At 30.2% G+C, this 22,782-nt stretch overlaps 2 protein-coding genes across 2 annotated transcripts; both read left to right on the top strand.

The window, feature by feature from the left end:
• Nucleotides 1-4,099: 4,099 nt before the first annotated feature.
• Nucleotides 4,100-8,033, top strand: LOC114415339 (probable beta-D-xylosidase 7). The gene is made up of 5 exons (XM_028379971.1): nucleotides 4,100-4,889; nucleotides 4,952-5,121; nucleotides 5,223-5,320; nucleotides 6,050-6,823; nucleotides 7,170-8,033. The coding sequence occupies exons 1-5, from the start codon at nucleotides 4,203-4,205 to the stop codon at nucleotides 7,757-7,759; spliced, it is 2,319 nt and encodes a 772-aa protein (XP_028235772.1). The 5' UTR covers nucleotides 4,100-4,202; the 3' UTR covers nucleotides 7,760-8,033.
• Nucleotides 8,034-20,481: 12,448 nt separating this feature from the next.
• On the top strand, nucleotides 20,482-22,685 carry LOC114415340 (phosphatidylinositol transfer protein 3-like). Its single transcript, XM_028379972.1, has 5 exons — nucleotides 20,482-20,608; nucleotides 20,735-20,911; nucleotides 21,236-21,334; nucleotides 21,653-21,895; nucleotides 22,212-22,685. Exons 1-5 carry the CDS (start codon nucleotides 20,534-20,536, stop codon nucleotides 22,440-22,442), a joined length of 825 nt encoding a protein of 274 aa, XP_028235773.1. The 5' UTR covers nucleotides 20,482-20,533; the 3' UTR covers nucleotides 22,443-22,685.
• The last annotated feature ends 97 nt before the right edge of the window (nucleotides 22,686-22,782 follow it).

Consider the following 22,782-nt stretch of genomic DNA (forward strand, 5'->3'; position numbering starts at 1 on the left):
CCAATATAAAATTATATTCATTCATAATAAAATTTAATGTTTTTATTTTATTTAATTATAGACTTGTTTCTTTTTTAGAGAGAAATATAAACTTGATTGAGTTACTCTAACTTTCAAATGGAGGAGGCTAGAAGGGTAATGCCAAGTATTGCGAACAAGGAGAATGAATGGTGGGGACTGGGGATAATTCAGATTCAGAAAAGGTTAAGAGTTGTATCGTGTACAAGTACAAACGACGTAGATGCTGTTTTCAACATAATAAAACTAGGCTGTAATGGAATGTGGTAGTGTCTGCCGTGAACGACGTCAAGACAGCATTGAATACTCCAACAGCTACAGTAAGTAAGGCATCACTGGATTGTCGTTTAGTCAACAACAAGGAAAAGAGACGCCACGCTTCAAAATACATTAGGAAACATTACAATTTTATTGTACTATCAATTATTAATTTACTATAAAAAAATATATTTATTTAAGTATTATTCTTCATATATTTGTATTTTAAATATTATTTTCATCACATACATCATCTTATTTTATATTTAGTTTTTCATTATAAAAATATAGTTTTTTTCCCTCACTTCTTAATATAGGACATTGCAGACTTGCCTGCATGGGCAGATTGGGATCATACCGTATCATAAATCACAATCAATGAAACATACACACCTGCACGCAAACTGCAACAACGCTTCTGATGTTAATCTCCACGTATAAAAGTTTTTTGTTTTTATGCTGTCATATTATTTATTAATATTATTATATAATAGAAAAGGCCTAGAAATAAATTTTATACGTTTCATATAAATAACGATAATTATTTTCGTATAATTTTTTAATATCTTAATAGCCTTTTGGAAACGCTTTTACTAATAAATTTTCTGTACATTAAATGTTTTTTAAAATTAAAGAAATAAAAATATAAAAACATATAAGAAATAAAAATATCAGATCAAAAAAGAAAATACAAATTTTCTTTACTTTCAATGACAATATGGTAAAGCCGTAAAGACTCTATCTTACTAAATATGAACAAATTAAAAAAAATGTTGAAATTGGAAGACTATATAAATTAAGACGCATAGTGCATTTCACTGTATATAACTATATATGACTGGTCTGTGGAACCAAAACTCTGAATATGTCACCGGTTTAAGTGCATGCACTTGCACGGTTAACGGGTTAAAGGGTAGATGGATGAAAGGTTGATGTAGAACTAATAAAATTTAGAAGACATTTATTTCCTGAACTATTTTATTATTTTTAAGAATACTGGATTATAAAAAAATTATCTCATGTTTGTTAAGAGCTCATAGAAAAATTAATTATGAATGTATTTTATTTTAGAAAAGATAATATTTAATCCCAATAAAAAGATAAAAAAATTATTTTTATGAAATATGAATATCTTTTCATGACTAAAAATTCATATATAATCTCTTACTAGTCATTATATCACTTGTAAAATTAATATTCCCATAATTTGATTTATTTTAGATTTCATTCCTACATTTCATAATAATTTTTCATTTTCCTACTATACTCTTTTTTAATAGTCAATTTTTTCTCCTCTTTAAATTATCATAATCGTGAAATACATAAAGAGAAAATGAAGAATGTAACTAGAATTTTTGTAAGAAGAACATTTAGTAATAATTATATATATTTCTAGAAAAAAAAATCGATTAAGCGTATCTTTTGATTATTCTTGGAAATATAAAAAGTAACCCCAACTAATTTAAATTATTAACCAAATGTATTTTTTAATAATAACCGAGAGCATTCTCATGTTATATTCTAACAAATATTGTCGAAAATTAAAAAATATATATATATAATTATATTTGAAACAAACGATTCGTGATACATTAATTAAATAGTTGGCTCTAGGCTTTAGATAAATAATTAGTATGTAATTGACTCTTTTCTATATGTTAAACAATATATGTTTTTTTTTTAATTATACTCATAAAGAAATGCTTTGATTCCCGATCACGTGCATAAAAAATATATAAAACACACTTTGATGTATGATCAAATGTACAAAAATTAACATATCAATCAATAAAAAAACAAACATAAACTTAACTTATCATGCATAACAATGCATGACTCTGATAATATAAAAATATTTTTTATATTTTTATTATATTAAATTAAATTCTTAAAAAATGTCTCTCTTTTTAATACATACATATGACTGACTGATAATATAAAAATATTTTTTTATATTAAATTAAATTCTTAAAAAAAAAGTCTCTTTTTTTTGTAACATATTAAAAACATCTTATTGCACAAACATACAAGACATACATGAGAAGAACAACACGGGAAAAAAACACAAATAGAGCAAAACAAAAAAATACATGAATAATGGATGTTGATAAATTGAAAGCATGAAAATAACTATTTACTATATGTATTTAAAATCTAAAAGATCAGCATAATAGTTTAAGATTATGTACATTCACATAAATGAGAACCATCTATTTTGTAAAAAAATTTATGTTCGACTCCTATTAATCATCGCCAAATATATTTAAAATCTACATATTGTTTAAGATGATTATATAATATTTTTGATACATTGAATCTTATTTCGATTCAAAGTTAAGATTAATAAATTATACTTAGATACTTTATGATGTTAATCAGTTAAATTTTTTTGATGTTTTTGTAAAATTTTGCATATAATTAATCATAAATTACAAGCGGACCTTTAGTGGCTTAAGCGTATTTGTTGTGAGCTTAAGCGAGCTAAAACATAATGAAGAAAAAAGTTACTCAAAGAAAAAGTTACCGGTAGGCGATTGGCAATTAGTTATAAATTTTTGGGATATAGATAATTTTGAATAATAGATGTTATGTCATACAAATTTGTCTCAAAACTGTTCACTTGTTTGAGTTTTCAAAAAAGTGCTGGAAGTTCAGATTCCATCAATAGTCTAAATTGATTAACATTCATATTTTATTTTTATCTTAAAAAAGGCTGGCTAGGTTTCTAAATTCTAATGGTTAGATTTAGATAAGAACGCGTCATTATTTTAGTCTGAACTTAAAAGAGGTAGCAACCTTCCATGTCTTGGTACTTATGTGAAGAAGTTCTTAAAGCATTAAAATAATGAATATAATATTTTTTTAAAAATGAAATAGTTTTAAATATGAAAAATAAAATAAGCATGTTATTATTTAAAATAAATCTTTAATTTTGTTCATTGGTTGATATATTGTTAGGAAATTCAGTTTGACAGAAATTCTTTAATTATTTCTCTCATTAATAAATAAAATTAAATTAAAATGATATTTTTTAATTTAATCTACCAATAATATCAATTTTAAAGAAACTAAGTTCTAGCCATTAAATATGTAAAATCAATTTTTTAAAAACTAGATTATTTTTCTAGATAACAAGTTTTACCACATGTTATTATAATTAATAGACATTTATCAGATCTATCATCCTAATTGATTTTAAATTATTTATTAAAGACACAATGAAGAGAAGAGGAGGAGAATTAAAACTTTATATACTTCTCTTGTCTTCTTGTATCTATAGAATTTCAAGAGAGAAAACAGAAAAATTCAAAACATATCTCTTCAGAAATGTCCAAAAGATACTAAAAAAATTTAAAAAGCTATTTTTATACGCAATCAAGAATGCTCTATGCTATCTTAAAAAAAAGAAAAAAATAAAAATAAAAGAATGCTCTATGCTCGGTTGAAGGTTGGGATGCTTGGCAGTTGGCACTGGTTTTTCAAAGTTTTGGGCGTCCAACATTAAGATTTGGGAGCCCAACATCTCACACAAGTTGGACAATTACTTCCTGGACCTCAAATTTTGCTTCCTGCGTTTTTTTTAAGCTTCTGGAAAACCTAATCTGAAATGTGAAATTACATTATGAAAAGATCTTTCAAAAACGTAAAAGAAAAATTACATTCCAAAAAGATCTATCTAAAATGTAATTATATATTTTAAATTAGGAGCAAGAAACAATGATGGAGGTGCAAGAAGTAATTATCCATGGTGCTTGACACTCTACTAGGAATTGGAATAGTTTATTTTGATTGCTTTCTTGGACATTTTAAGGTGAATTCTTCCTTTCTTTATTACCAAACATGAGAACTTAGTAACAAGTAACAATAATTGAGAAAAAGGAGTGTAGTAGGATGAAGTTATAGTTTTTCCTCCTCCAGAGCAAAGCATGGCCCTCAGCATCCTTTACCTGAGTCTGAGTCTCCTCACTGTCACTGTTCAGTCATCTAAACCAGAAGCACCTTTCGCTTGCGACTTCTCCAACCCTTCATCCAGATCCTACCCATTCTGCAACCCCAAGCTCCCCATTCCCCAAAGAACCAAAGACCTTCTCTCCCGTCTCACCTTGGACGAAAAGCTCTCCCAGCTGGTCAACACCGCCCCTCCCATCCCCCGCCTCGGCATCCCCGCCTACCAGTGGTGGAGCGAAGCCCTCCACGGCGTCTCAGGAGTCGGCCCCGGCATCCTCTTCGACAACAACTCCACCATCTCCTCCGCCACCAGCTTCCCTCAGGTCATCCTCACCGCCGCCTCCTTCGACTCCCGCCTCTGGTACCGAATCGGCCACGCCATCGGCATCGAAGCCAGGGCAATCTTCAATGCTGGCCAAGCCAATGGCCTCACGTTCTGGGCTCCTAATATCAACATCTTTAGGGACCCAAGATGGGGCAGAGGCCAAGAGACTGCTGGTGAAGACCCTCTCCTCACTTCTCGCTATGCGGTTTCTTTTGTCAGAGGCCTTCAAGGAGATTCCTTTAAGGGAGCCCATCTTCTAGCCTCTGCGTGCTGCAAGCATTTCACCGCTTATGATTTGGACAATTGGAAGGGCGTCGATCGCTTTGTCTTCGATGCTCGCGTATGTATGTATGTATATTCACTCTACTTACTGTCTTTTTCTCATATACATTATTATTTCAGGTATCTTTGCAAGATTTAGCGGATACATACCAGCCTCCTTTTCAGAGTTGCGTACAGCAAGGACGAGCCAGTGGGATAATGTGTGCTTACAATCGTGTCAACGGAGTTCCCAACTGTGCTGATTACGGTCTGTTAACCCAAACCGCCAGAAATCAATGGGATTTCCATGGGTGATTCTTCATTAGTTGCTTCTTTTTCTTGCCTATTTCTTCTTAGAGAAACGGTTTAATTTGTTAAAATTGATTTTTTTGGGTTGAAATGAAACTATCAGGTATATCACTTCGGATTGTGGAGCAGTGGGGTTCATACACGACAGGCAAAGGTATGCAAAATCACCAGAGGATGTTGTAGCCGATGTTCTTCGGGCTGGTATGTTCGGACCGATCGCTTATCTTTGTTTTTTATAATAATTGAAAGCATTCAAGTTCAGACTGTAATTACCTAAATCGCATGTTCCTTATACATAAAATCATACTAAAGCTTCTGTCACTTGTCTTTTGTCGGTTTACGATTATACATGTCTTTTGAATGTTAATAATGGCCCTGTGCCACTACACTACGTACACAAAAAAACTAAAACAACCAATGGAGAAGCAGCCATGAGTCAACTCTGGGCCCGATTCGAAGGTACTTTTTTTTACCAAAAAAAGGTTCAAATGTTTGGGCCAAGTGTTGGGCTTTCCATGATTTTATCCATTTGCAAAAAAAGAAAACAACAACTTTCTGGCAGAGAAGACTCCCACACTTGAAAGTTGAAACTAGCCTAATTAAAATTGGGTCCGAACCTTACTCGTGAGTCCAGACAGAATGAGTAACCTTTAATTTATTTATATATTTTTAAATGGATCTTATATTAAATTATTAATTACGTTTTAATGTAAATTATATATAAAGATCCAAGATATTAATAATAAAAAATTAAGAATTAAATAATTTTTTTAGTGGAGAGGAGGGATTATGTGTCTTTTCTATAAGAACTTTTGAAGAGGGAAAATGCAGTGTACCAAAAAGGAAGGACTACTTCCTGAATTTAGTAACACGCAACGCTATTGTAACTGAGATGGATTTCAATGATATTTTTTTAAAAAAAAATTGCAGGGATGGATTTGGAATGTGGTTCTTATTTGACATATCACGCTAAATCAGCAGTGTTGCAGAAAAAGTTAGGCATGTCTGAAATAGACCGTGCCCTTCAGAATCTGTTCTCTATTAGAATGAGGCTAGGCCTATTTGATGGAAATCCAACAAGGCTCTCATTCGGCTTGATTGGCTCCAATCATGTATGTTCCAAAGAGCACCAATATCTGGCTCTTGAAGCTGCAAGAAATGGCATAGTCCTCTTAAAAAACTCTCCCACACTTCTCCCACTTCCAAAAACAATCCCCAGCATTTCCTTAGCAGTGATAGGTCCCAATGCCAATTCTTCTCCGCTAACTCTTCTAGGGAACTATGCTGGCCCTCCTTGTAAATACGTTACAATACTGCAAGGCTTTCGGCACTATGTTAAGAACGCGTTTTATCATCCCGGCTGTGATGGTGGACCCAAGTGTTCTTCCGCTCAAATAGACCAGGCAGTGGAAGTTGCAAAGAAAGTGGATTATGTGGTGCTGGTTATGGGATTGGATCAAAGTGAAGAGAGGGAAGAACGCGATCGCGTTCATCTTGACTTGCCGGGCAAGCAACTTGAACTCATTAACGGCGTTGCTGAAGCTTCTAAGAAACCAGTTATTTTGGTCCTCCTTAGTGGAGGGCCTTTAGATATCACTTCAGCCAAGTATAACCACAAAATTGGAGGAATTCTCTGGGCTGGTTATCCAGGGGAACTTGGAGGCATTGCACTTGCTCAGATTATCTTTGGTGACCACAATCCAGGTGATTTTTCATTTGTATTTGATTATGAATAAATGTCTTAGATATAGTAAGCATCTTTAACTTTAGTCCCTGACTTTACATTTTTTTTTTTTTACTTTTAATCAAAATATCATTCACTACAGTCCTGTTTTACTATATTTTTTCAATTGAATTCAGGTCCAAGGTAAATCATATTTTGCAACATTTTACATGGATTAAAGATACTAACAGTTGTAATCTCAAGAAGGACTAAAGTGAAGATTTACTAGTATTGTATTGATGAAGTAACGAACAAAGAAACAAAATGGCCTAATAGTTCATAAATTTTAAAGTTTATTACTGAAATGGTGTCACGAATACAATGTAGGAGGGAGACTACCAACTACTTGGTACCCAAAAGATTACATCAAAGTACCAATGACAGACATGAGGATGCGAGCTGATCCTTCAACCGGCTATCCCGGGAGAACTTACCGGTTTTACAAGGGTCCAAAGGTGTATGAGTTTGGCTATGGACTAAGCTACTCAAAGTATTCCTATGAGTTTGTTTCTGTCACACATGACAAGCTTCACTTCAACCAATCATCCACTCATTTGATGGTTGAAAATTCCGAAACCATAAGTTACAAACTAGTTTCGGAGTTGGATGAACAAACCTGCCAAAGCATGTCACTCTCAGTCACAGTGAGAGTTCAAAATCATGGAAGCATGGTGGGGAAGCATCCTGTATTGCTGTTTATTAGGCCTAAAAGACAGAAAAGTGGAAGTCCTGTGAAACAGTTGGTGGGTTTCGAGAGTGTTATGCTTGATGCAGGGGAAATGGCTCATGTTGAATTTGAGGTAAGCCCTTGTGAGCATCTTAGTAGAGCAAATGAGGCTGGTGCAATGATAATAGAAGAAGGGTCTCATATGTTGCTTGTGGATGATCAAGAGCATCCAATAGATATACATGTTTGATGCTACAGATTTATTCTTCAACGATGTCAAGATAATTTTAGCGAACATGTCTCTGAAACACGCTGCATTTTGGGATTATGAGACCAAGAAATGTACTATAATTTGATTTGAATCTTGGCTCCATGGTATTTGCATCTGAAATTCAGATGAACGAAGAACTATTTGAGTGTTGCATGTAAAAGTTGGTCCTCGTCGATTATTGATCGGGATAAACCTGGTCACTAAATAGAATTGTTGTATGCATCATCTTATAGTGTGTTTTTTTTTTTCTTTCTTTCTTCGCTTCTAGAGAATGCTTAATATGTATGGTTACAAATAATCGTGGAATACATTCCACGACACTAGAGTTCAATTGTCCATTAACTAAGTTTATCAATTTACAAAATAAAAATTACTGTTTTGGAAGGTTAAAAACTAATAATACTTCATTACATGTTGTTATATCAGAACCATCTTTAAACCAGAAAAGAAGACAGTAGAAAAGAGCACAACCAAATAACTACCTCTAATATATTCCCTTTTTATACTACCTTATATAACAACAGTATTATACAAAGGGAACCCACCCTAACAATATAACAGAAAAGGTAAAACTGTAAAACTGAATGTGTCACACCAGTAACACATGTCATGTGGAGATTAATAGCTAGCCACCGTGTAGTAAAAGACTACCTAATAATATTTCGTAAATGATTGTTAAGAATGTGTGTATATTTTTTTTCTCCTTCTTTCTTGAACTGGACTGAACACTTTCTGAAGCCCAGCTACTAACTAGCGTTTTTATGGTGGGCTAGATGCTCAATGGCCCAAAATCTTTATAAGCGAAGAGGGTGAGATTCAATGGTTGTAAGGGCTCTTTGCTTGACGATGGTAGAGTTCTTTTCCTTCTCCACTACATCAATATGAACTCTCATTCTCACAATTACATGCATTCTCACTAAAAACTTTGCTCCTTTGTTACCATGTCCTAGAATCGTGATTCTCTCCATCCACATGTAAGATGATGTGCACTAAATGTCTTCAAGGGTATTTGGCGTTCACTACAAAATTCATCTCCAATTATAAGGTGTAACTACTCTTGGAACTTCAGTTCCAGCAATATTGATATGATTATAGTTGATTTTATTGGAATTGATATCCATCAAGAAATTCATTAGGAATTTTCCATTTCTGTCAATACCAATTTTCAATTTGTCAATAGTAAGTTCTCAACAAATCTTTTGAACCTAAAGTAATATTCCAATTGTCTTGATATCAACTAACATAAAAGACTAATTGTCGTGTGTATGCAGTAAGAAAGCTCATTAATTAAGTGAAATCAATAACATTAGGAATTAATCACAACAACAAATAATTAGAGAGTATGTTAATAAGAGTGGTAGAGAGTATATATTACATCAATTACTTCTTCTTTTTTTCCTTTTTTTTTGTTTCTATCAGTGTCTAGGTGTAAATCAAATTGGACTCTCCACAAAACATTTCTCTAATTCTCATGTATTATTGTTTTTTGGTAATGGGATGAAAAGAAAAATAAAACAAAAAGCCAAAGTTACTTGTGAATTAGAGTATACATTACATCATTTCTCTCTTTGAGATGCTCTCATATCTTTGCTAAAAAAATCTGCTCTATAATTGCCTTCGTGAAAAGAGTGATGAAGCATTACTTGCCATTCTTCACTCAAACTGTCACGGATGCTTTGGAGATAGTGGCATACACGTGAGAGGGTGAGAAACAATGATTGATCAACATAATACCCCAGCTGGTCCCAAGCCAAGCCATATTTAAGCCATGTAAAAGTCTAAGAGCTTTAATATTCACATGTAAGTATTATATTGTTCACACGTGACACGGGATTACTTAAAGTTTGACAGACTATAAGATTAAAGACTCAACCAAATCCTAAGAGTCTGCAATGATGATGAAGATGGTTTTCTGGCCCAACCAGTCAACAACTAGATATGTTAAGTCCTTTATTAATTAGTTGTTGGGTGTGGGTCCTAGGATTTTAGGATAACTTGAATACTTAATAACAAGTTGCATGTCGATGGAACATGGGTGGAATTTATTGCCCACTGGTGGTAGAACTTGCGAGACTAACAATAACAAAGGAGCTTAAAGCTGGAAAGTGACTTGGGTACATAATGGGAAAGCATCGACCACCAACTCAACATGTGTGAATATTCAACTAATGTCACATTGTTTCGGGTTATTGAGTCCTGCTGAGAATTGGTTTCCAGCTATTTTAAAAATAGTGGGTTGAGAAACTCAATTTGTTATCCTAATAGCTTTTCCGGTTCCAACAGAATTATTTTCGGTGAAAGATAAATATATGGATTCTAAAGAAAGAAAATAATGAGAATGCATGTGGTACATAACAGTTAGACTAAAAATTTATTTGAAAACTATTTAGTTTAGTTTATAAAGAAAATGAGAACTTAACATATAAGGAAAAAACGAATTATGGTGAAGGATCGATAGCCTATACTAAAATAATTTTTATGAAATATGTTGAATGTTCAATACTATTATATTCCTGATGATGCTGGGAAGGTTTGGCGTGGGTAAGGAGAAGAGTAATGCTAAACACGTACATTTTGATACACCCGTACAAATTTTATTACTTAATTATTATAGTAATAAACTTTATTTTGGTGTTTATATATCTATTTTATAATAATTAATTATTACCAGAAACTAATGCGAAATCAAAACTACTTGATTTTCCGTGAGAAGAATTGGTTACAGTTTAATTGGCTTTCTTTGCAGAATGGTCTTTAGAGACATTAAATGCAAAACCAGTACGTCTTCATTTTTCTTGTTGCTGTCAATGTGATGGGAAGATAAGGTCACAACGAAAGAGTGACATTCAATGTATATATAGTGTCACGTAGACTTTTCAATGAATATTTATAAAAAATAAAAAATAAGTCAAACTTTTTTAAAAATTAAAATTATCTTAATAATTTCATAAAATTCTTTTTTTATGAATTTAAATGAAATTATATATCGATAGTCAATAATTTATGAATATTTTTATTTAAATCTTATTTTGGCTTCAACCCAAATATTTTTGTTTAAGCTCCGCTACTGCCAACCGCTAACATACCATTCAAATATAGGTAGATGAAGAATTAAAGTAGCATGCATAACTCAAACATGGTGGATCTGGTGAAATTCAGGGCATGGGCTTGGTTACGTGCAAAACTCAAAACATTTTCATGTATCAATGCATGAGTGGTGTATGGAACCAATCATAAGTCTTGAAGAAAACACGGGCACATGGAGTGTTTATATATCCTGTGATGGACAGATTTTTTATTTTAAAATGTTGAGTTGTGTGACAGACAAAGGTTTTTCGTCGACGTGTATATACGGACCATACGGTGGACAATTTCCTATGTTTTTTTTAGCAGGAATAGAGTTCTGTTCTTATGATGACAGTACTCTTTTTGTATTGTGACTTTAATTTCATGTTCTTGATGCGGGCTTTTTCTGATTCAATTTTTTGTGGTATCGGTATTGGTTATAGAAGAAAGACAAAAAAAAAAAAAAACTACTAATTGCTCTATCACATCAATAACTCAACACTAATCTTGCATATATATATATATATATATTTTGATGAATGTCTTGCAATATATATATTACACTCTTGTCTTGCCTTGAAAAAAAAGTAGCATGCATAAATAATGACTTCATTATTATAGCTTTAATTTTCACAAAACGAAAACTCAATAAAACTTACACTAGTTGAGTGGTTTTGTCGTATCAAATTGATGTTTAGAAAACATTTTCAATTCAAAATAGATAGACGTAATAATCTTAGACATGCAAAAAGAAATTTCTCTGCTCATTAACTCTATTAGTACGGTGACATTCAACTGCCAGCCCAACCACACTATTTAATTTAAATCCCTCGACGGCCTCTTTTCCTTCTTTCTTTTTTTAGAATAAAATATATTTATATTCCTCAACTATTTTATATTTGTTTTTATCCCTCAACTCGTTGATCGGTTTTGGTCCATCATCTATTTTTTCATTTAGTTTCTGGTCCTTGCCATCAAGTATTTATGTTAAATATTGACGTGATAATTTTTTTATTATTTTAAATTATTTTGTGATGCTTTATTTTTTCATACGGTTTTAAACCTCTGGAAATTATTAAGGGACATTTATCCTAAATCTTCCATACATCACCATTAAAAAACAACTAAGAAAGCATTCTTGGAACTACCAATTCCAAGCAAACTAATTTCACAGGTTTCCATTTACCATTCTAATGTCTACCAATTGGCACAAAGGGGCTTAGCATCCTTCAATATGCAATTGCATATAGCTAGAAAATTTGACAATGGTAAAAGTAAAACCCTTTATTTGCACGATACGATATCCTTTCTCAATTTCATGTTACCCTCTTTCATTTTCGATCTTCATAATCAAAGTAAATTATCGCAACCACAAACATTGATCTGGCCGTCAAGCCTTCGCGATAAAGCTTGGTACATCGTCGCGGATTTTGTGCTCTTTAGTGGTGGTTGGGTGTGAGTTGAGCACCACAAGATGCACTGGTGGGTCAAAGAGCATGCAACCCTATTCCCTTAATTTCTTGGTAAACCCTCATTTTTCCTCTTTTTTTCATCACTCCAAAATCATGAAATTTCTCATATGGAACAGAGATTTGAATGTGCTCGAGTCAAATTTGCTCGTTAGTGAGGTGTCATGGCGATGACTGAGAGCCCACGACAGCGATGACGGCTCATGCCTTCTCTCAACCCATTTTTTTTCCTTCAAATGAGAAAATCTATTGCTTACTTTTTCTTTTTTCAGTTTCTATTTTGATGTTTCTTGTTTTTTGTTTTTATCCTTATAATGAAGTTGGAAACTTGTTTAAATTTTTCTTCGCCATTAGATATTCTTCATTTCTTTTAGTATAGATACTTTTATCATTGATGTTAAAGTAAAATAAAAGTAATTTTTGGCGGCTGCCACAAAATAATTAATCAAAATTTGAATAATTTTACAAAATATTTTTTGGCAGATAAAAATTGCTAGAAAAAAAATGTCACAACCTGATTGACATGTCATCAACAGACGTTTAATACTAGAGATAAAAAATCAAATGAAAACATAATTTAGAACCAAGACGGGTCAACATTTAATTGAGAAACTAAAAATAAAAATCTAAAATAATTGAGAGAGTAAAAATATATTTTACCTGTGTGCAGATCTCTTTATTATAGCTTTAACCGAATAAAGAGTATAAAACTAAGTTTTTTATTTGGTTACACATAAAACCAATTTAATAAAGAGATTTTTTATAAAAAAAATATTCAATGTATGTTATACAAATAAATATTAACAATTTTTGTTATAAAATATATTAATAATAATAAAAAAATACATTTATAGTATATGTTTTAGGTATTAAATTTTATGATAATTAATTATTTTATTAATGTAAAGTACTATACATTTAATATATGTATATATTGAATTTAATAAATTTAGTAAACATATTTAATGAATATAATATTTAATAGTATTGTTTAACGTAACTATATATTATATTCCATTTTACTAATTGCTATTCTAGGGATAATGGTTAAGAATTAATAAATAAAAAATATTAAAATTATACTAACAAAATTGAATATTATACTATCAGTTTTTTTATTATTATATGTGTGTGAACTTAACTATATAATAATATTAAATATTTTATTTACTAAATGTAACGAAATTTTGTAACCATTATTGATTACCTTAAAGGGGTTGTTAAAAAGTTTAAAAAAAATTAAAGCATTTGATATTTAATGTTAGTAATATGAAAATTTGATGAATATGATTTTCATATGAAATTTGGATTATAAACGCATGTGTGTATTCTGTAATAAAAAAAACATATGTGGATTTAATATGTTTTATATTCATAGTTCCTATTTAATGATAATTATTGGGTGTATGAAAACTCTGTAAAGAATTTTGATTATGTGAGAGTGAGAGGCATAAGTATTAATTATTATATAAATTAATATTAAAATTATAAGTCATGTGATTCGTTTTAAAATGTCATAAAACTTTTTAAGTAATAATTTTTTTAAAAAAATTTCACCATCAATACATGATTTTAGCCTTCCAAATTACTTTTCTTGAAAATTACTTTCTTATTTTCATCATCTATGTATGCTTTTGTATGGACCAAATTAAGATGAAGAGTAACTCTTATGATATGCTCAATTTAGAGGATAAAATTAGAGATGATGAGAATAAAAAAATATTTAAATTAAAATAGAATATAAAAAATGCATAACCCACATAAAACCCAACTTATTTCTCTTCTAAGTTTTTCTTTTGACAGATTCTCTTCTAAGTTCTAATTGTATCATTTAATAAGTGTATCAAACAAAAAAATCAATTTTACCACTATGTACATATATAACCACCACCAAATTATTTTGGTTGAGGGACAATTAATGTAGTGTCTGTGCAGCACTTGACTTTGCCATTATAGCTTTAACTTTAATGAATAACTTAGGGTTGTTGATTAGCAGACATTATTGGAGGACGAAAATGTATCTGATGTCTTCAAATGATAAAAGTAACTTGAAAAAAAAAGGTACAAGTAACGCAATATTGATTTTTGAATTTACTAATAAATATTCTTAAGACACTGATTTTTTTTTTGTTACATCTTAAGACACTGATCGATGAAATATTGAAAAATTAGATATGATATAAATTTGTATTTTTAAAATTAATTTAATATTCTCAAAGTTCTGTTATTAACAATCCTAATTTTGTTAACATACAAAAGAATTTAACATAAATTGTACACTATGCAACTCATGTAATTATAAACAGTGTTTTTAAAAAAATGAAATTAATAGAAAAATAGAAATGACATAATGAAAATTGTAATTTTACTAGCTAAATAAATTTATTTTAAAGTGAACTTATATATAAAATAAATAAGTAAAGATATATTTTTTTATTAATTTTATTTAAAATATATCATAATTCGTAATTTACCTTCCAGGGATGAAGATGAGTGAGCAGTTTATCGGGGCTTTTAACTCTGAACTTATCTAAGGCTTAGTTTGACTTGACTTGTTTACTATAAAAGTTAAACTCAATTTTTTTTTTAATTTAGATAAAAAAGCCAAACACAAATTATAAAAAAAAATTTATTAATCTTGACAAGTCGGCCTGTTTAAATAATAATAATAATAACAATTATTATTATTAAATAAAAAACTTTTAAAACTCTTCATATTCTTATAAAATAATAAATAAAAAATAAAAGTATTTTTAAGGTGTATTGTAACCTTTACGCATTTTACTTCTACTTTGCATTCTCACTTTCTTAATTCATTTTCTTCCCGTGAGTTCTTGTATCTAGGCCAAATAGTCTTATCCATCAGAGTTAAAGTCATTCCTTATTTTTGTATGCATTTTCTTTAAGAAGTCTCGGAATCAGATTAATACTTTCAAGGAAAAAAATATTTTGTAAAGACATTTTTAGATTATTTAAATATTTTTGTTTGATTATATTAGTACAAATCATCTCTAATCCATACATTTTTTAATATTATGTTCTTTTTTTTCATTTTCTTTTCTTTTGACATACAGTGTATTTTAATTACTTAAATTTAATATGATTTTGTTTATCAATTATTTTTGGATTTGTATATTACTTATATGAAATTTTTTTAATTTTTTTTTTAGTTAGTATCTCACTAGATTTTAAAATAATTAATTGATGAAAAACGTCTTTAAACAAATTTTTAAATAGACTTGTAGGTCAAGTCAGACTTTTATCTCAGCGGAGTTGACCCTTTGAAAGAAGCCTATTACAAGTAATGAACTAAACTCAAGTTTTGCGTATTCAACTCAAGCCTTAACTCGACTCATTTCCATCCCAACTTCCAACTCTCTTTTTTATAAAATTATAATCTTTTTTATCAAAAAAATTATGTAACTAATATTTATAAAAAATATATTATTAACTGTTATTTTTTGTTTTGACATGCACACCGCATGACTTGGATCACAATAAAATGGACAAGTGTATGTAGCTGTGGCAACGGTAGAAGGCATCTGAGAAGCAGAATCCACACTAGGACCAGTGCGGCGAACGCACGCATATGGTTAATTCTTTGCTTGTTTATCGTTTACTGGCATCCACTTTCTAAACACTAGGGGAAGAAAATCTCTAAATTTTTTAAATAATAAAAAAATATAAGTTGAATAGAGTTAATAAAGAAAATGATGGAATAAAAAAAACTAATAATATAAAAATAATAGGAAATTAATATAAGTTAAAAGAAAATATAAAATTTTAGAAATAATTTAAAGGTAAAATTGTCAAAGTAGAGAGTAATTAATGGATGATTATCTAATTTTAATTAGTGAGTTAGTTTTAATCTGCATAATTAAAGAGAATTAATTATTATTATTACTTTAATATTATTAAAAATAAAAATAAAATGATCTAAAAAATGCGAAAAAAATAATTACACAAAATTACATTACTATTGGTATAAATTCAAGCGATCCTCGGTTCATGTTAGAGGCGTACCATTTTATTTCAGTTTTTTTCTCTCTATTTCCTTCTCCACTTAAAAGGGCTTGGTAGTTGGGTTTTGCGCTTATAATATGTTTGGATAGAGCAATTTAAAAAGGAAATTTATTTTTTCAAGAAATTTAAAATAATTCATGATAAAATATCTTGTTTGGATATAATATTTGAAAAAAAAATAATTTTTGATATTTTTATGAATCATTTTGATTGACTAAAACAATAAGATTTCAAATTCTCTAAAAAAATATAGAATTTGAAATTCCTTTTTCAGAGATGTTCACTCTAACTCACGTTTTTGCTCACAACTCTTTCTCACTCAACACTCACAAGTACGAGTGATCAAAGTTTTTACGGCCGACATCGACATAAGTTGTTTTTCATTAACGTTGACCGATGTTTTTTCGGTTAGAATTTTTTTGTATGATGTCAACCAAAGCTATTTTTTGTCGATATCGGCTAAGATTTTTTTTAGATGATGTTGATCAGGGTTATTTTCTCATTCACGTCAGTCATGAGAATTTTTTGCTGACGTCGACCAAGAATTTTTTTGGCTGTTGTCATCAAGGTTTTGTCAGTTGATGTTGACCAATGATTTTTTTTGCCGACGTTGATTAGATTTTTTCTATTGACATCGATCATGACTAACTTTTGAGTAGACACATGCTAGGGTTTTTCAGCCGACGTCAACTAGGTTTTTCCAGCCAACATCAACCAAAGCTATTTTTAGCCATTATCGGCTAGGGTTATTTTTCAGTCGATGCTAGCTAGGGTGTTTTGGCTGATGTCAACTAGATTTTCTTAGCCGACATTGGTTAGAATTTTTTTTTGCAGACATCGACTAGGGTTTTCTGGTTGACATCAGCCAAAACTATTTCTTAACCACATTAACTAGGTTTTTTGGTTGATGTTGGTTATGATTTTTTCTGCTAACACCAGCTAGTTATTTTTAACCGACATTGGGTATGACTATTTTTAGTCGACATTGACTAGGTTCTTACAGTCAACATCCACTAGAGCTTTTTCGGTCGACATTGGTCAAACCTATTTTTTAGCCAACACCAGCCAAGACTATTTTATAGCCGATGTTAGGTAGGGTTTTTTGTCTGACATTGGTCAGGGCTATTTTTTAGCCAACTTCGACAAGAAATTTTTTGGTTAACGTTGACCAATGATATTTTTCGACTGACATCGGGTAGGTTCTATTGGTTTGCATCGACCAAACTATTTTTTTAGCTAATATTGCGTAGATTTTTTTGTCAACGCCTACTAGAATTTTTTAGGCTGACGTTGGCTAAAAATAGCATTGATCAATGTCGTTCGAAAAGATCCTAGTCAGTGTCGGTCAAACAAACCCTAGCCAACGTTGCTAAAAACACCTAGCCAACATCGGCTGAAAAATAGACTCAACCAACGTTAGCCGAAAAATAGTCCCGACTAACGTCAGCTGACAAACATTCCCGACATACTTTGACAAAAAAACCTTATTTGATGTCAACCGAAAAATAGCCTTGATTGATGTCAGTTTAAAAATATCACTGGTTGTGGTAAGACAAAATAATCCTAGTTAAAATCAATATTTTGTATTTTTAAATTATTAAAAGTTGAAAATATTTTTAATTAATATTTCAAAATTAGATTGTGTTTGTTTTCTATAAAGTTTAGTATTAAAATTTCATCTATTTAAAATATAAAATTAAAATTTTGCATATAGAAAAAATTAAATTATCTTATCCAAACAAAGAATTTAAAATTAAAAAAATTTAAATTGATTTATCCAAATAAATAAAAAAATAAAATCAAAGCAATTCAAATTCTAAACATTACCTGAAGTTTTAAAATTCTCAATCTAAACAGAAGGTTAGTTTTGTTAAATACAACTATTACGTTAATTTTGATAGATTATAATATTGTCGGATTGTTTATGCGGGTTCAATTACTCTTCCTTAATTCTTCATAATTAAGTTTTTTTTTATCACGTATGGTAACCCTTTTAAACTTTTCAATAAAAAAAAAAAAAAAACCCATGTGTGCCTTAAGTTGCGAACGGTACGCGTTACCTGTTAGAAACTAATATGAAGTCAAGATGCACAAGTAATCTAAAATTGATTCATTTTGATATATTTCCAAATGATATTGAACGATGCCTTACGTTGCAAAGGCCAAAGGGAACATTTACTTGTTAAAAACAAAGCCAATGTGAAATGTTAATGAAATGTCAAAATGAACAGGTAATCTAATTTCAATTTCTGTCGTGCTTTTTGGGTTATTTGTCTTGATCTCTAAATTTTATATCAGTTAAAAATTATATAATTTAACTTTAAAATCAACACATGGTCTTATTTTTTTTAAAAGTTAAAATAAACAATCTGTTGGAAACCTGGTAAAGAAGAGAAAAAAGTTGGGAGAAAATGAAACCTTGAATGAAAATTGAATATCGATCAGGGAAGCAAGAGCGGAGTCAGGAGTATACTTTAGTAAAGAAAACATAAATTTATACATGCAAAATATATGCTAGAAATTTTAATGAGTGTATTTCTGTGAGTAAAAATGTAAAATAAAGGAAAATGTTTGATAAACACCTATATATTATTTAATGTTCAGAGAAAAAAATATAAATATGATAAAGTTTATAATGTGATAAAAAAAGAGAAATAAAAATAAATAAAAAGTGTTACCAATTTAATTAAAAAAACGATTTGTATATCATCACACTAAAATAAATATACTAAATTTAATTCCAGAGTTATTAATGATAACAAGCGATTACATTACCATTTAAAATTTATGATTGTTTCCCATTTATGTCATAATTTTTATATCAACTTATCCAATTTTTATCTTGATTTTGTTCATTTTTGGATTTTAACCAGGACAAATATAGAAGGGGACGAGCAGGGTTCGAGTCCCCATCTTGGAACTTTTTATTTATATACATATATATTTTAAAATTAATTATATTAAATTATTTTTGTATGTTGTTATTATAATAATGATTAATATTAATTAATATAAATTGTGTAAAATTAATTGTATTTATTGTAACAAATAAAGTAATAACTAGTATAAAATTATATAAAATTAATTGTGTGTTTATTGTTTTTTTTTGTATGTAATGCATGATAGAAGAAAATTTTACATAATATGAATCAAATACGAATTTTCTTGTTAAATAAATTATTTTCACTCATATAAATACAACATGTTACACTACCATACTAATCATTTGAGTTTCATTTTATGTGTTTGTTGTTATTATAATAATAATTAAGATTATCATCATTTAATATAAAAAATAGTTTTAATTTTATGTGTAAAAATAATATTTTTAAAAAGAATTATTATTTATAAAAAGTTAGACATTTAAACAATTATAAACGAAAAAAAATTCAGGCCTTTTATAAGTTTTCTGCATCCGTCATTAGTTTTAATTAATAAGGTACATGATAGGTTTTGTTGAATTTAATTTATAATAACTATTTTAGAAGTGATTTTTATAATATATTTTTTTATTGATTGATGATATATTTTAGTAGGATAGCAAGGGACCAAATTAATCATAATTAACAATATAAATACACATTAAAAGTTTGGAGTTGACCAACACCATGGCCTCCCAGGGTCAACCTCTCTCCCAGACATAATAGAAGACTTACTCGGATACTCCTAACAAATGAAATGAACTTGCTGACAAAATTGAGCTATTTAACCTAAGTGGCTATAAAATATATGCCACATTTCAATGAAGATATCAAACCTAAAAATATCGCAGGGATTTACTTTGGTTGTCTCATTGTTGGATGTTATGCCTTAATCATTACTCCCTTCGTCTCATAATCACCTATGTTTAGACTTTTTTTATATAGACAAAAAAAATTAAATATTTCAAAAAAATTAATATTTATTAGGGAATAATTTTATTATAGTATAATTATTCTTTCTCTTAATTTCAATAAATATATTATTAAGTCTTTCAAAATAATATTATTTATTGCAGGATAAAATTAAAATAGATATTTTAATATCTCATTAAAAAAATGAGAACATCAACTAATTTAAATCAAAGGTTAAAACTGTAATTATCTTTGGACAGAGGGAGTAGAAAGGAAAGTGAATAACTATTACTAGTACTACTATAAATTGGTACGATTCAACTATTCATTGTTAATTTTTAGCGTCCCTATACTAAAATAGCATGAGTGTGGATTTGAACAAAACTGCCTCCAACAGTCATGATAAAATGGCAATATCAGCAGAACAGCAGGCAAAGGTTAGTCTAATTATTTTTGTATATTAGTAACAAAGATACTATTACTCTTGTTGCATGTGAAAATACCAAGCCACAAAGTTTTGAGTAAAGGATGTAGCCCATGATATAATTTGCTTTCTTTTCCAGATCATTGAGGTGAGAGGGTTGATAGGGCCACTATCTGATAAGGAATCTGTGTACTGTTCTGATGCTTCCATCTCAAGGTATTTAAGGGCACGAAATTGGAATGTCAAGAAGGCAGCTCAAATGTTGAAGCAAAGCCTAAAATGGAGAAAAGAATACAAGCCTCAAGAGATCCGCTGGGTAAGTTATTTAATTGTCTTGACTCTTTTTTATCAAGTTTAAGAGATAATGCATGGTTGAGATGTGTCCTTTTTCAATAAAACTAGGTTAAGATGGTTAAACTGAGTATTTTCTATTCACTTCCATCACTCTCTTTAGAGGAGTTGAGAGAATGCCAGAGTAAGCTTCAAAAAAAGTGCTCACAGCTCATTGTTAAGATTGATCAACTGAATCTGGTTCATTATTGTCTCATATGGTGGAATTTATGACCTCGACAAGATCTAGACTTATGTGATGCTTTATTCTGATAAAATGTTGTTTGACATGGAATATTTCTTAATGCAGGAAGAGGTTGCTGCTGTAGCAGAGAAAGGGATGTTGTATAGACCAAATTATTCTGACAAGTATGGGAGACCAGTGATTGTAATGAGACCTTGTAACAAGGTTTCTTCTGAGAATCTCTTTCAATCTCTATCTTGTTTAATTTAATGCCTGAAAAAGGAAGAATGAGAATAGGGGAGATGTACATTGTGGCCAGCTACCTCATTATTTTTCATTTTCACTTGTAGAGAACACTCTTTAATTTTTAAGACTTTGCATAGCAGTGCTGACCCTTTTACTCTCTGCTTTCTAATTGATGTCAAGGGTTTATGGATTATACATGTAACTAGTGTATTTGGTTAGAATCCGATTTACTATCAATTTTTAAAATTAATATCATTCATGTTTTTATTTCATATGTCGTCTTTGTTTGTACTGCAGAAATCAACACCAGCACAGGACATGATTAAGTATTTTGTATACTGCATGGAGAATGCCATTATAAATCTGCCACCACACGAGGAACAGTTGGCCTGGCTGATAGATTTCCAGGGTGTCAAGATGTCAGATGTGTCATTCAAGACGTCACGTGAAACTGTCCATATATTACAAGAATATTATCCAAAGCATCTGGGTTTGGCAATGCTGTACAAAGCACCTAGGATCTTCCAACCATTCTTCTCGGTAACTAAATAAAAGGCTTTTCATTATAGCACTTGCATCTTGTGTTTTGACAGTGTTTTTAAATACATGATGCTTTGGTATAAGCCATATATATCTGCATTGACTTGGTTAAGTGTTAAATGATGCTTGCGAAGTTAATGATGAGTGTATGCTGATTACTTTGGATGCCACTGATTCATCATTTAGTTGCTGAACCATAGAAGATTATTTTTGCTAGTATATGGTATTGTTGATCTTAATTGTCATGTTAGATGCTATTTAAGATTGATCATGAATCTAGTACTATTTTGTAATTTGAAAGAGTGAACTGCTGCAGATGCTAAGGCCATTTCTAGAGACAGAGCTTTACAATAAAGTAAAGTTTGGGTATTCGGACGACCACAACACAAAGAAGATATTGGAGGATTTGTTTGATATGGATAAACTTGAATCTGCATTTGGTGGGAATGATGATACAGGATTTGACATGAATAAATATGCAGAAAGAATGAAAGAGGATGAAAATAAGATTCTTTCTTTCTGGACACAGGCCAAGTCTGTGTCTTAAATAAAGCTCCTTTTCCTTAGATTCAATCAGGGAAGATGCAAACTCTGATGCTTCTTACAATACATCTTGGTTTCTCAAAGGGGGAGAAATTAGAAGGAGAAATTACCGACCTAAATCAGTGTTGAGTAAACTGTAATGCAGTTACATGCTATGACATTCTAGTTTGAAACCTAAATTCTAGACACCAAGTGTCGACTTCATGTATGATTTATGATTATAAATAATTTTGCCTCGTTGCTTGAAGCTTCTGACCTTTGAAACAGGCATGGAATGCATGAGATTGACAATATTTTCCCTCATAACCAAGGACAATTCTAAGCATTTTTAATTAACAAGAAAT

The sequence above is a fragment of the Glycine soja genome, chromosome 6 (genome assembly GCF_004193775.1).
Source record: "Glycine soja cultivar W05 chromosome 6, ASM419377v2, whole genome shotgun sequence".
In the NCBI taxonomy this organism is placed as follows: Eukaryota; Viridiplantae; Streptophyta; class Magnoliopsida; order Fabales; family Fabaceae; genus Glycine; species Glycine soja.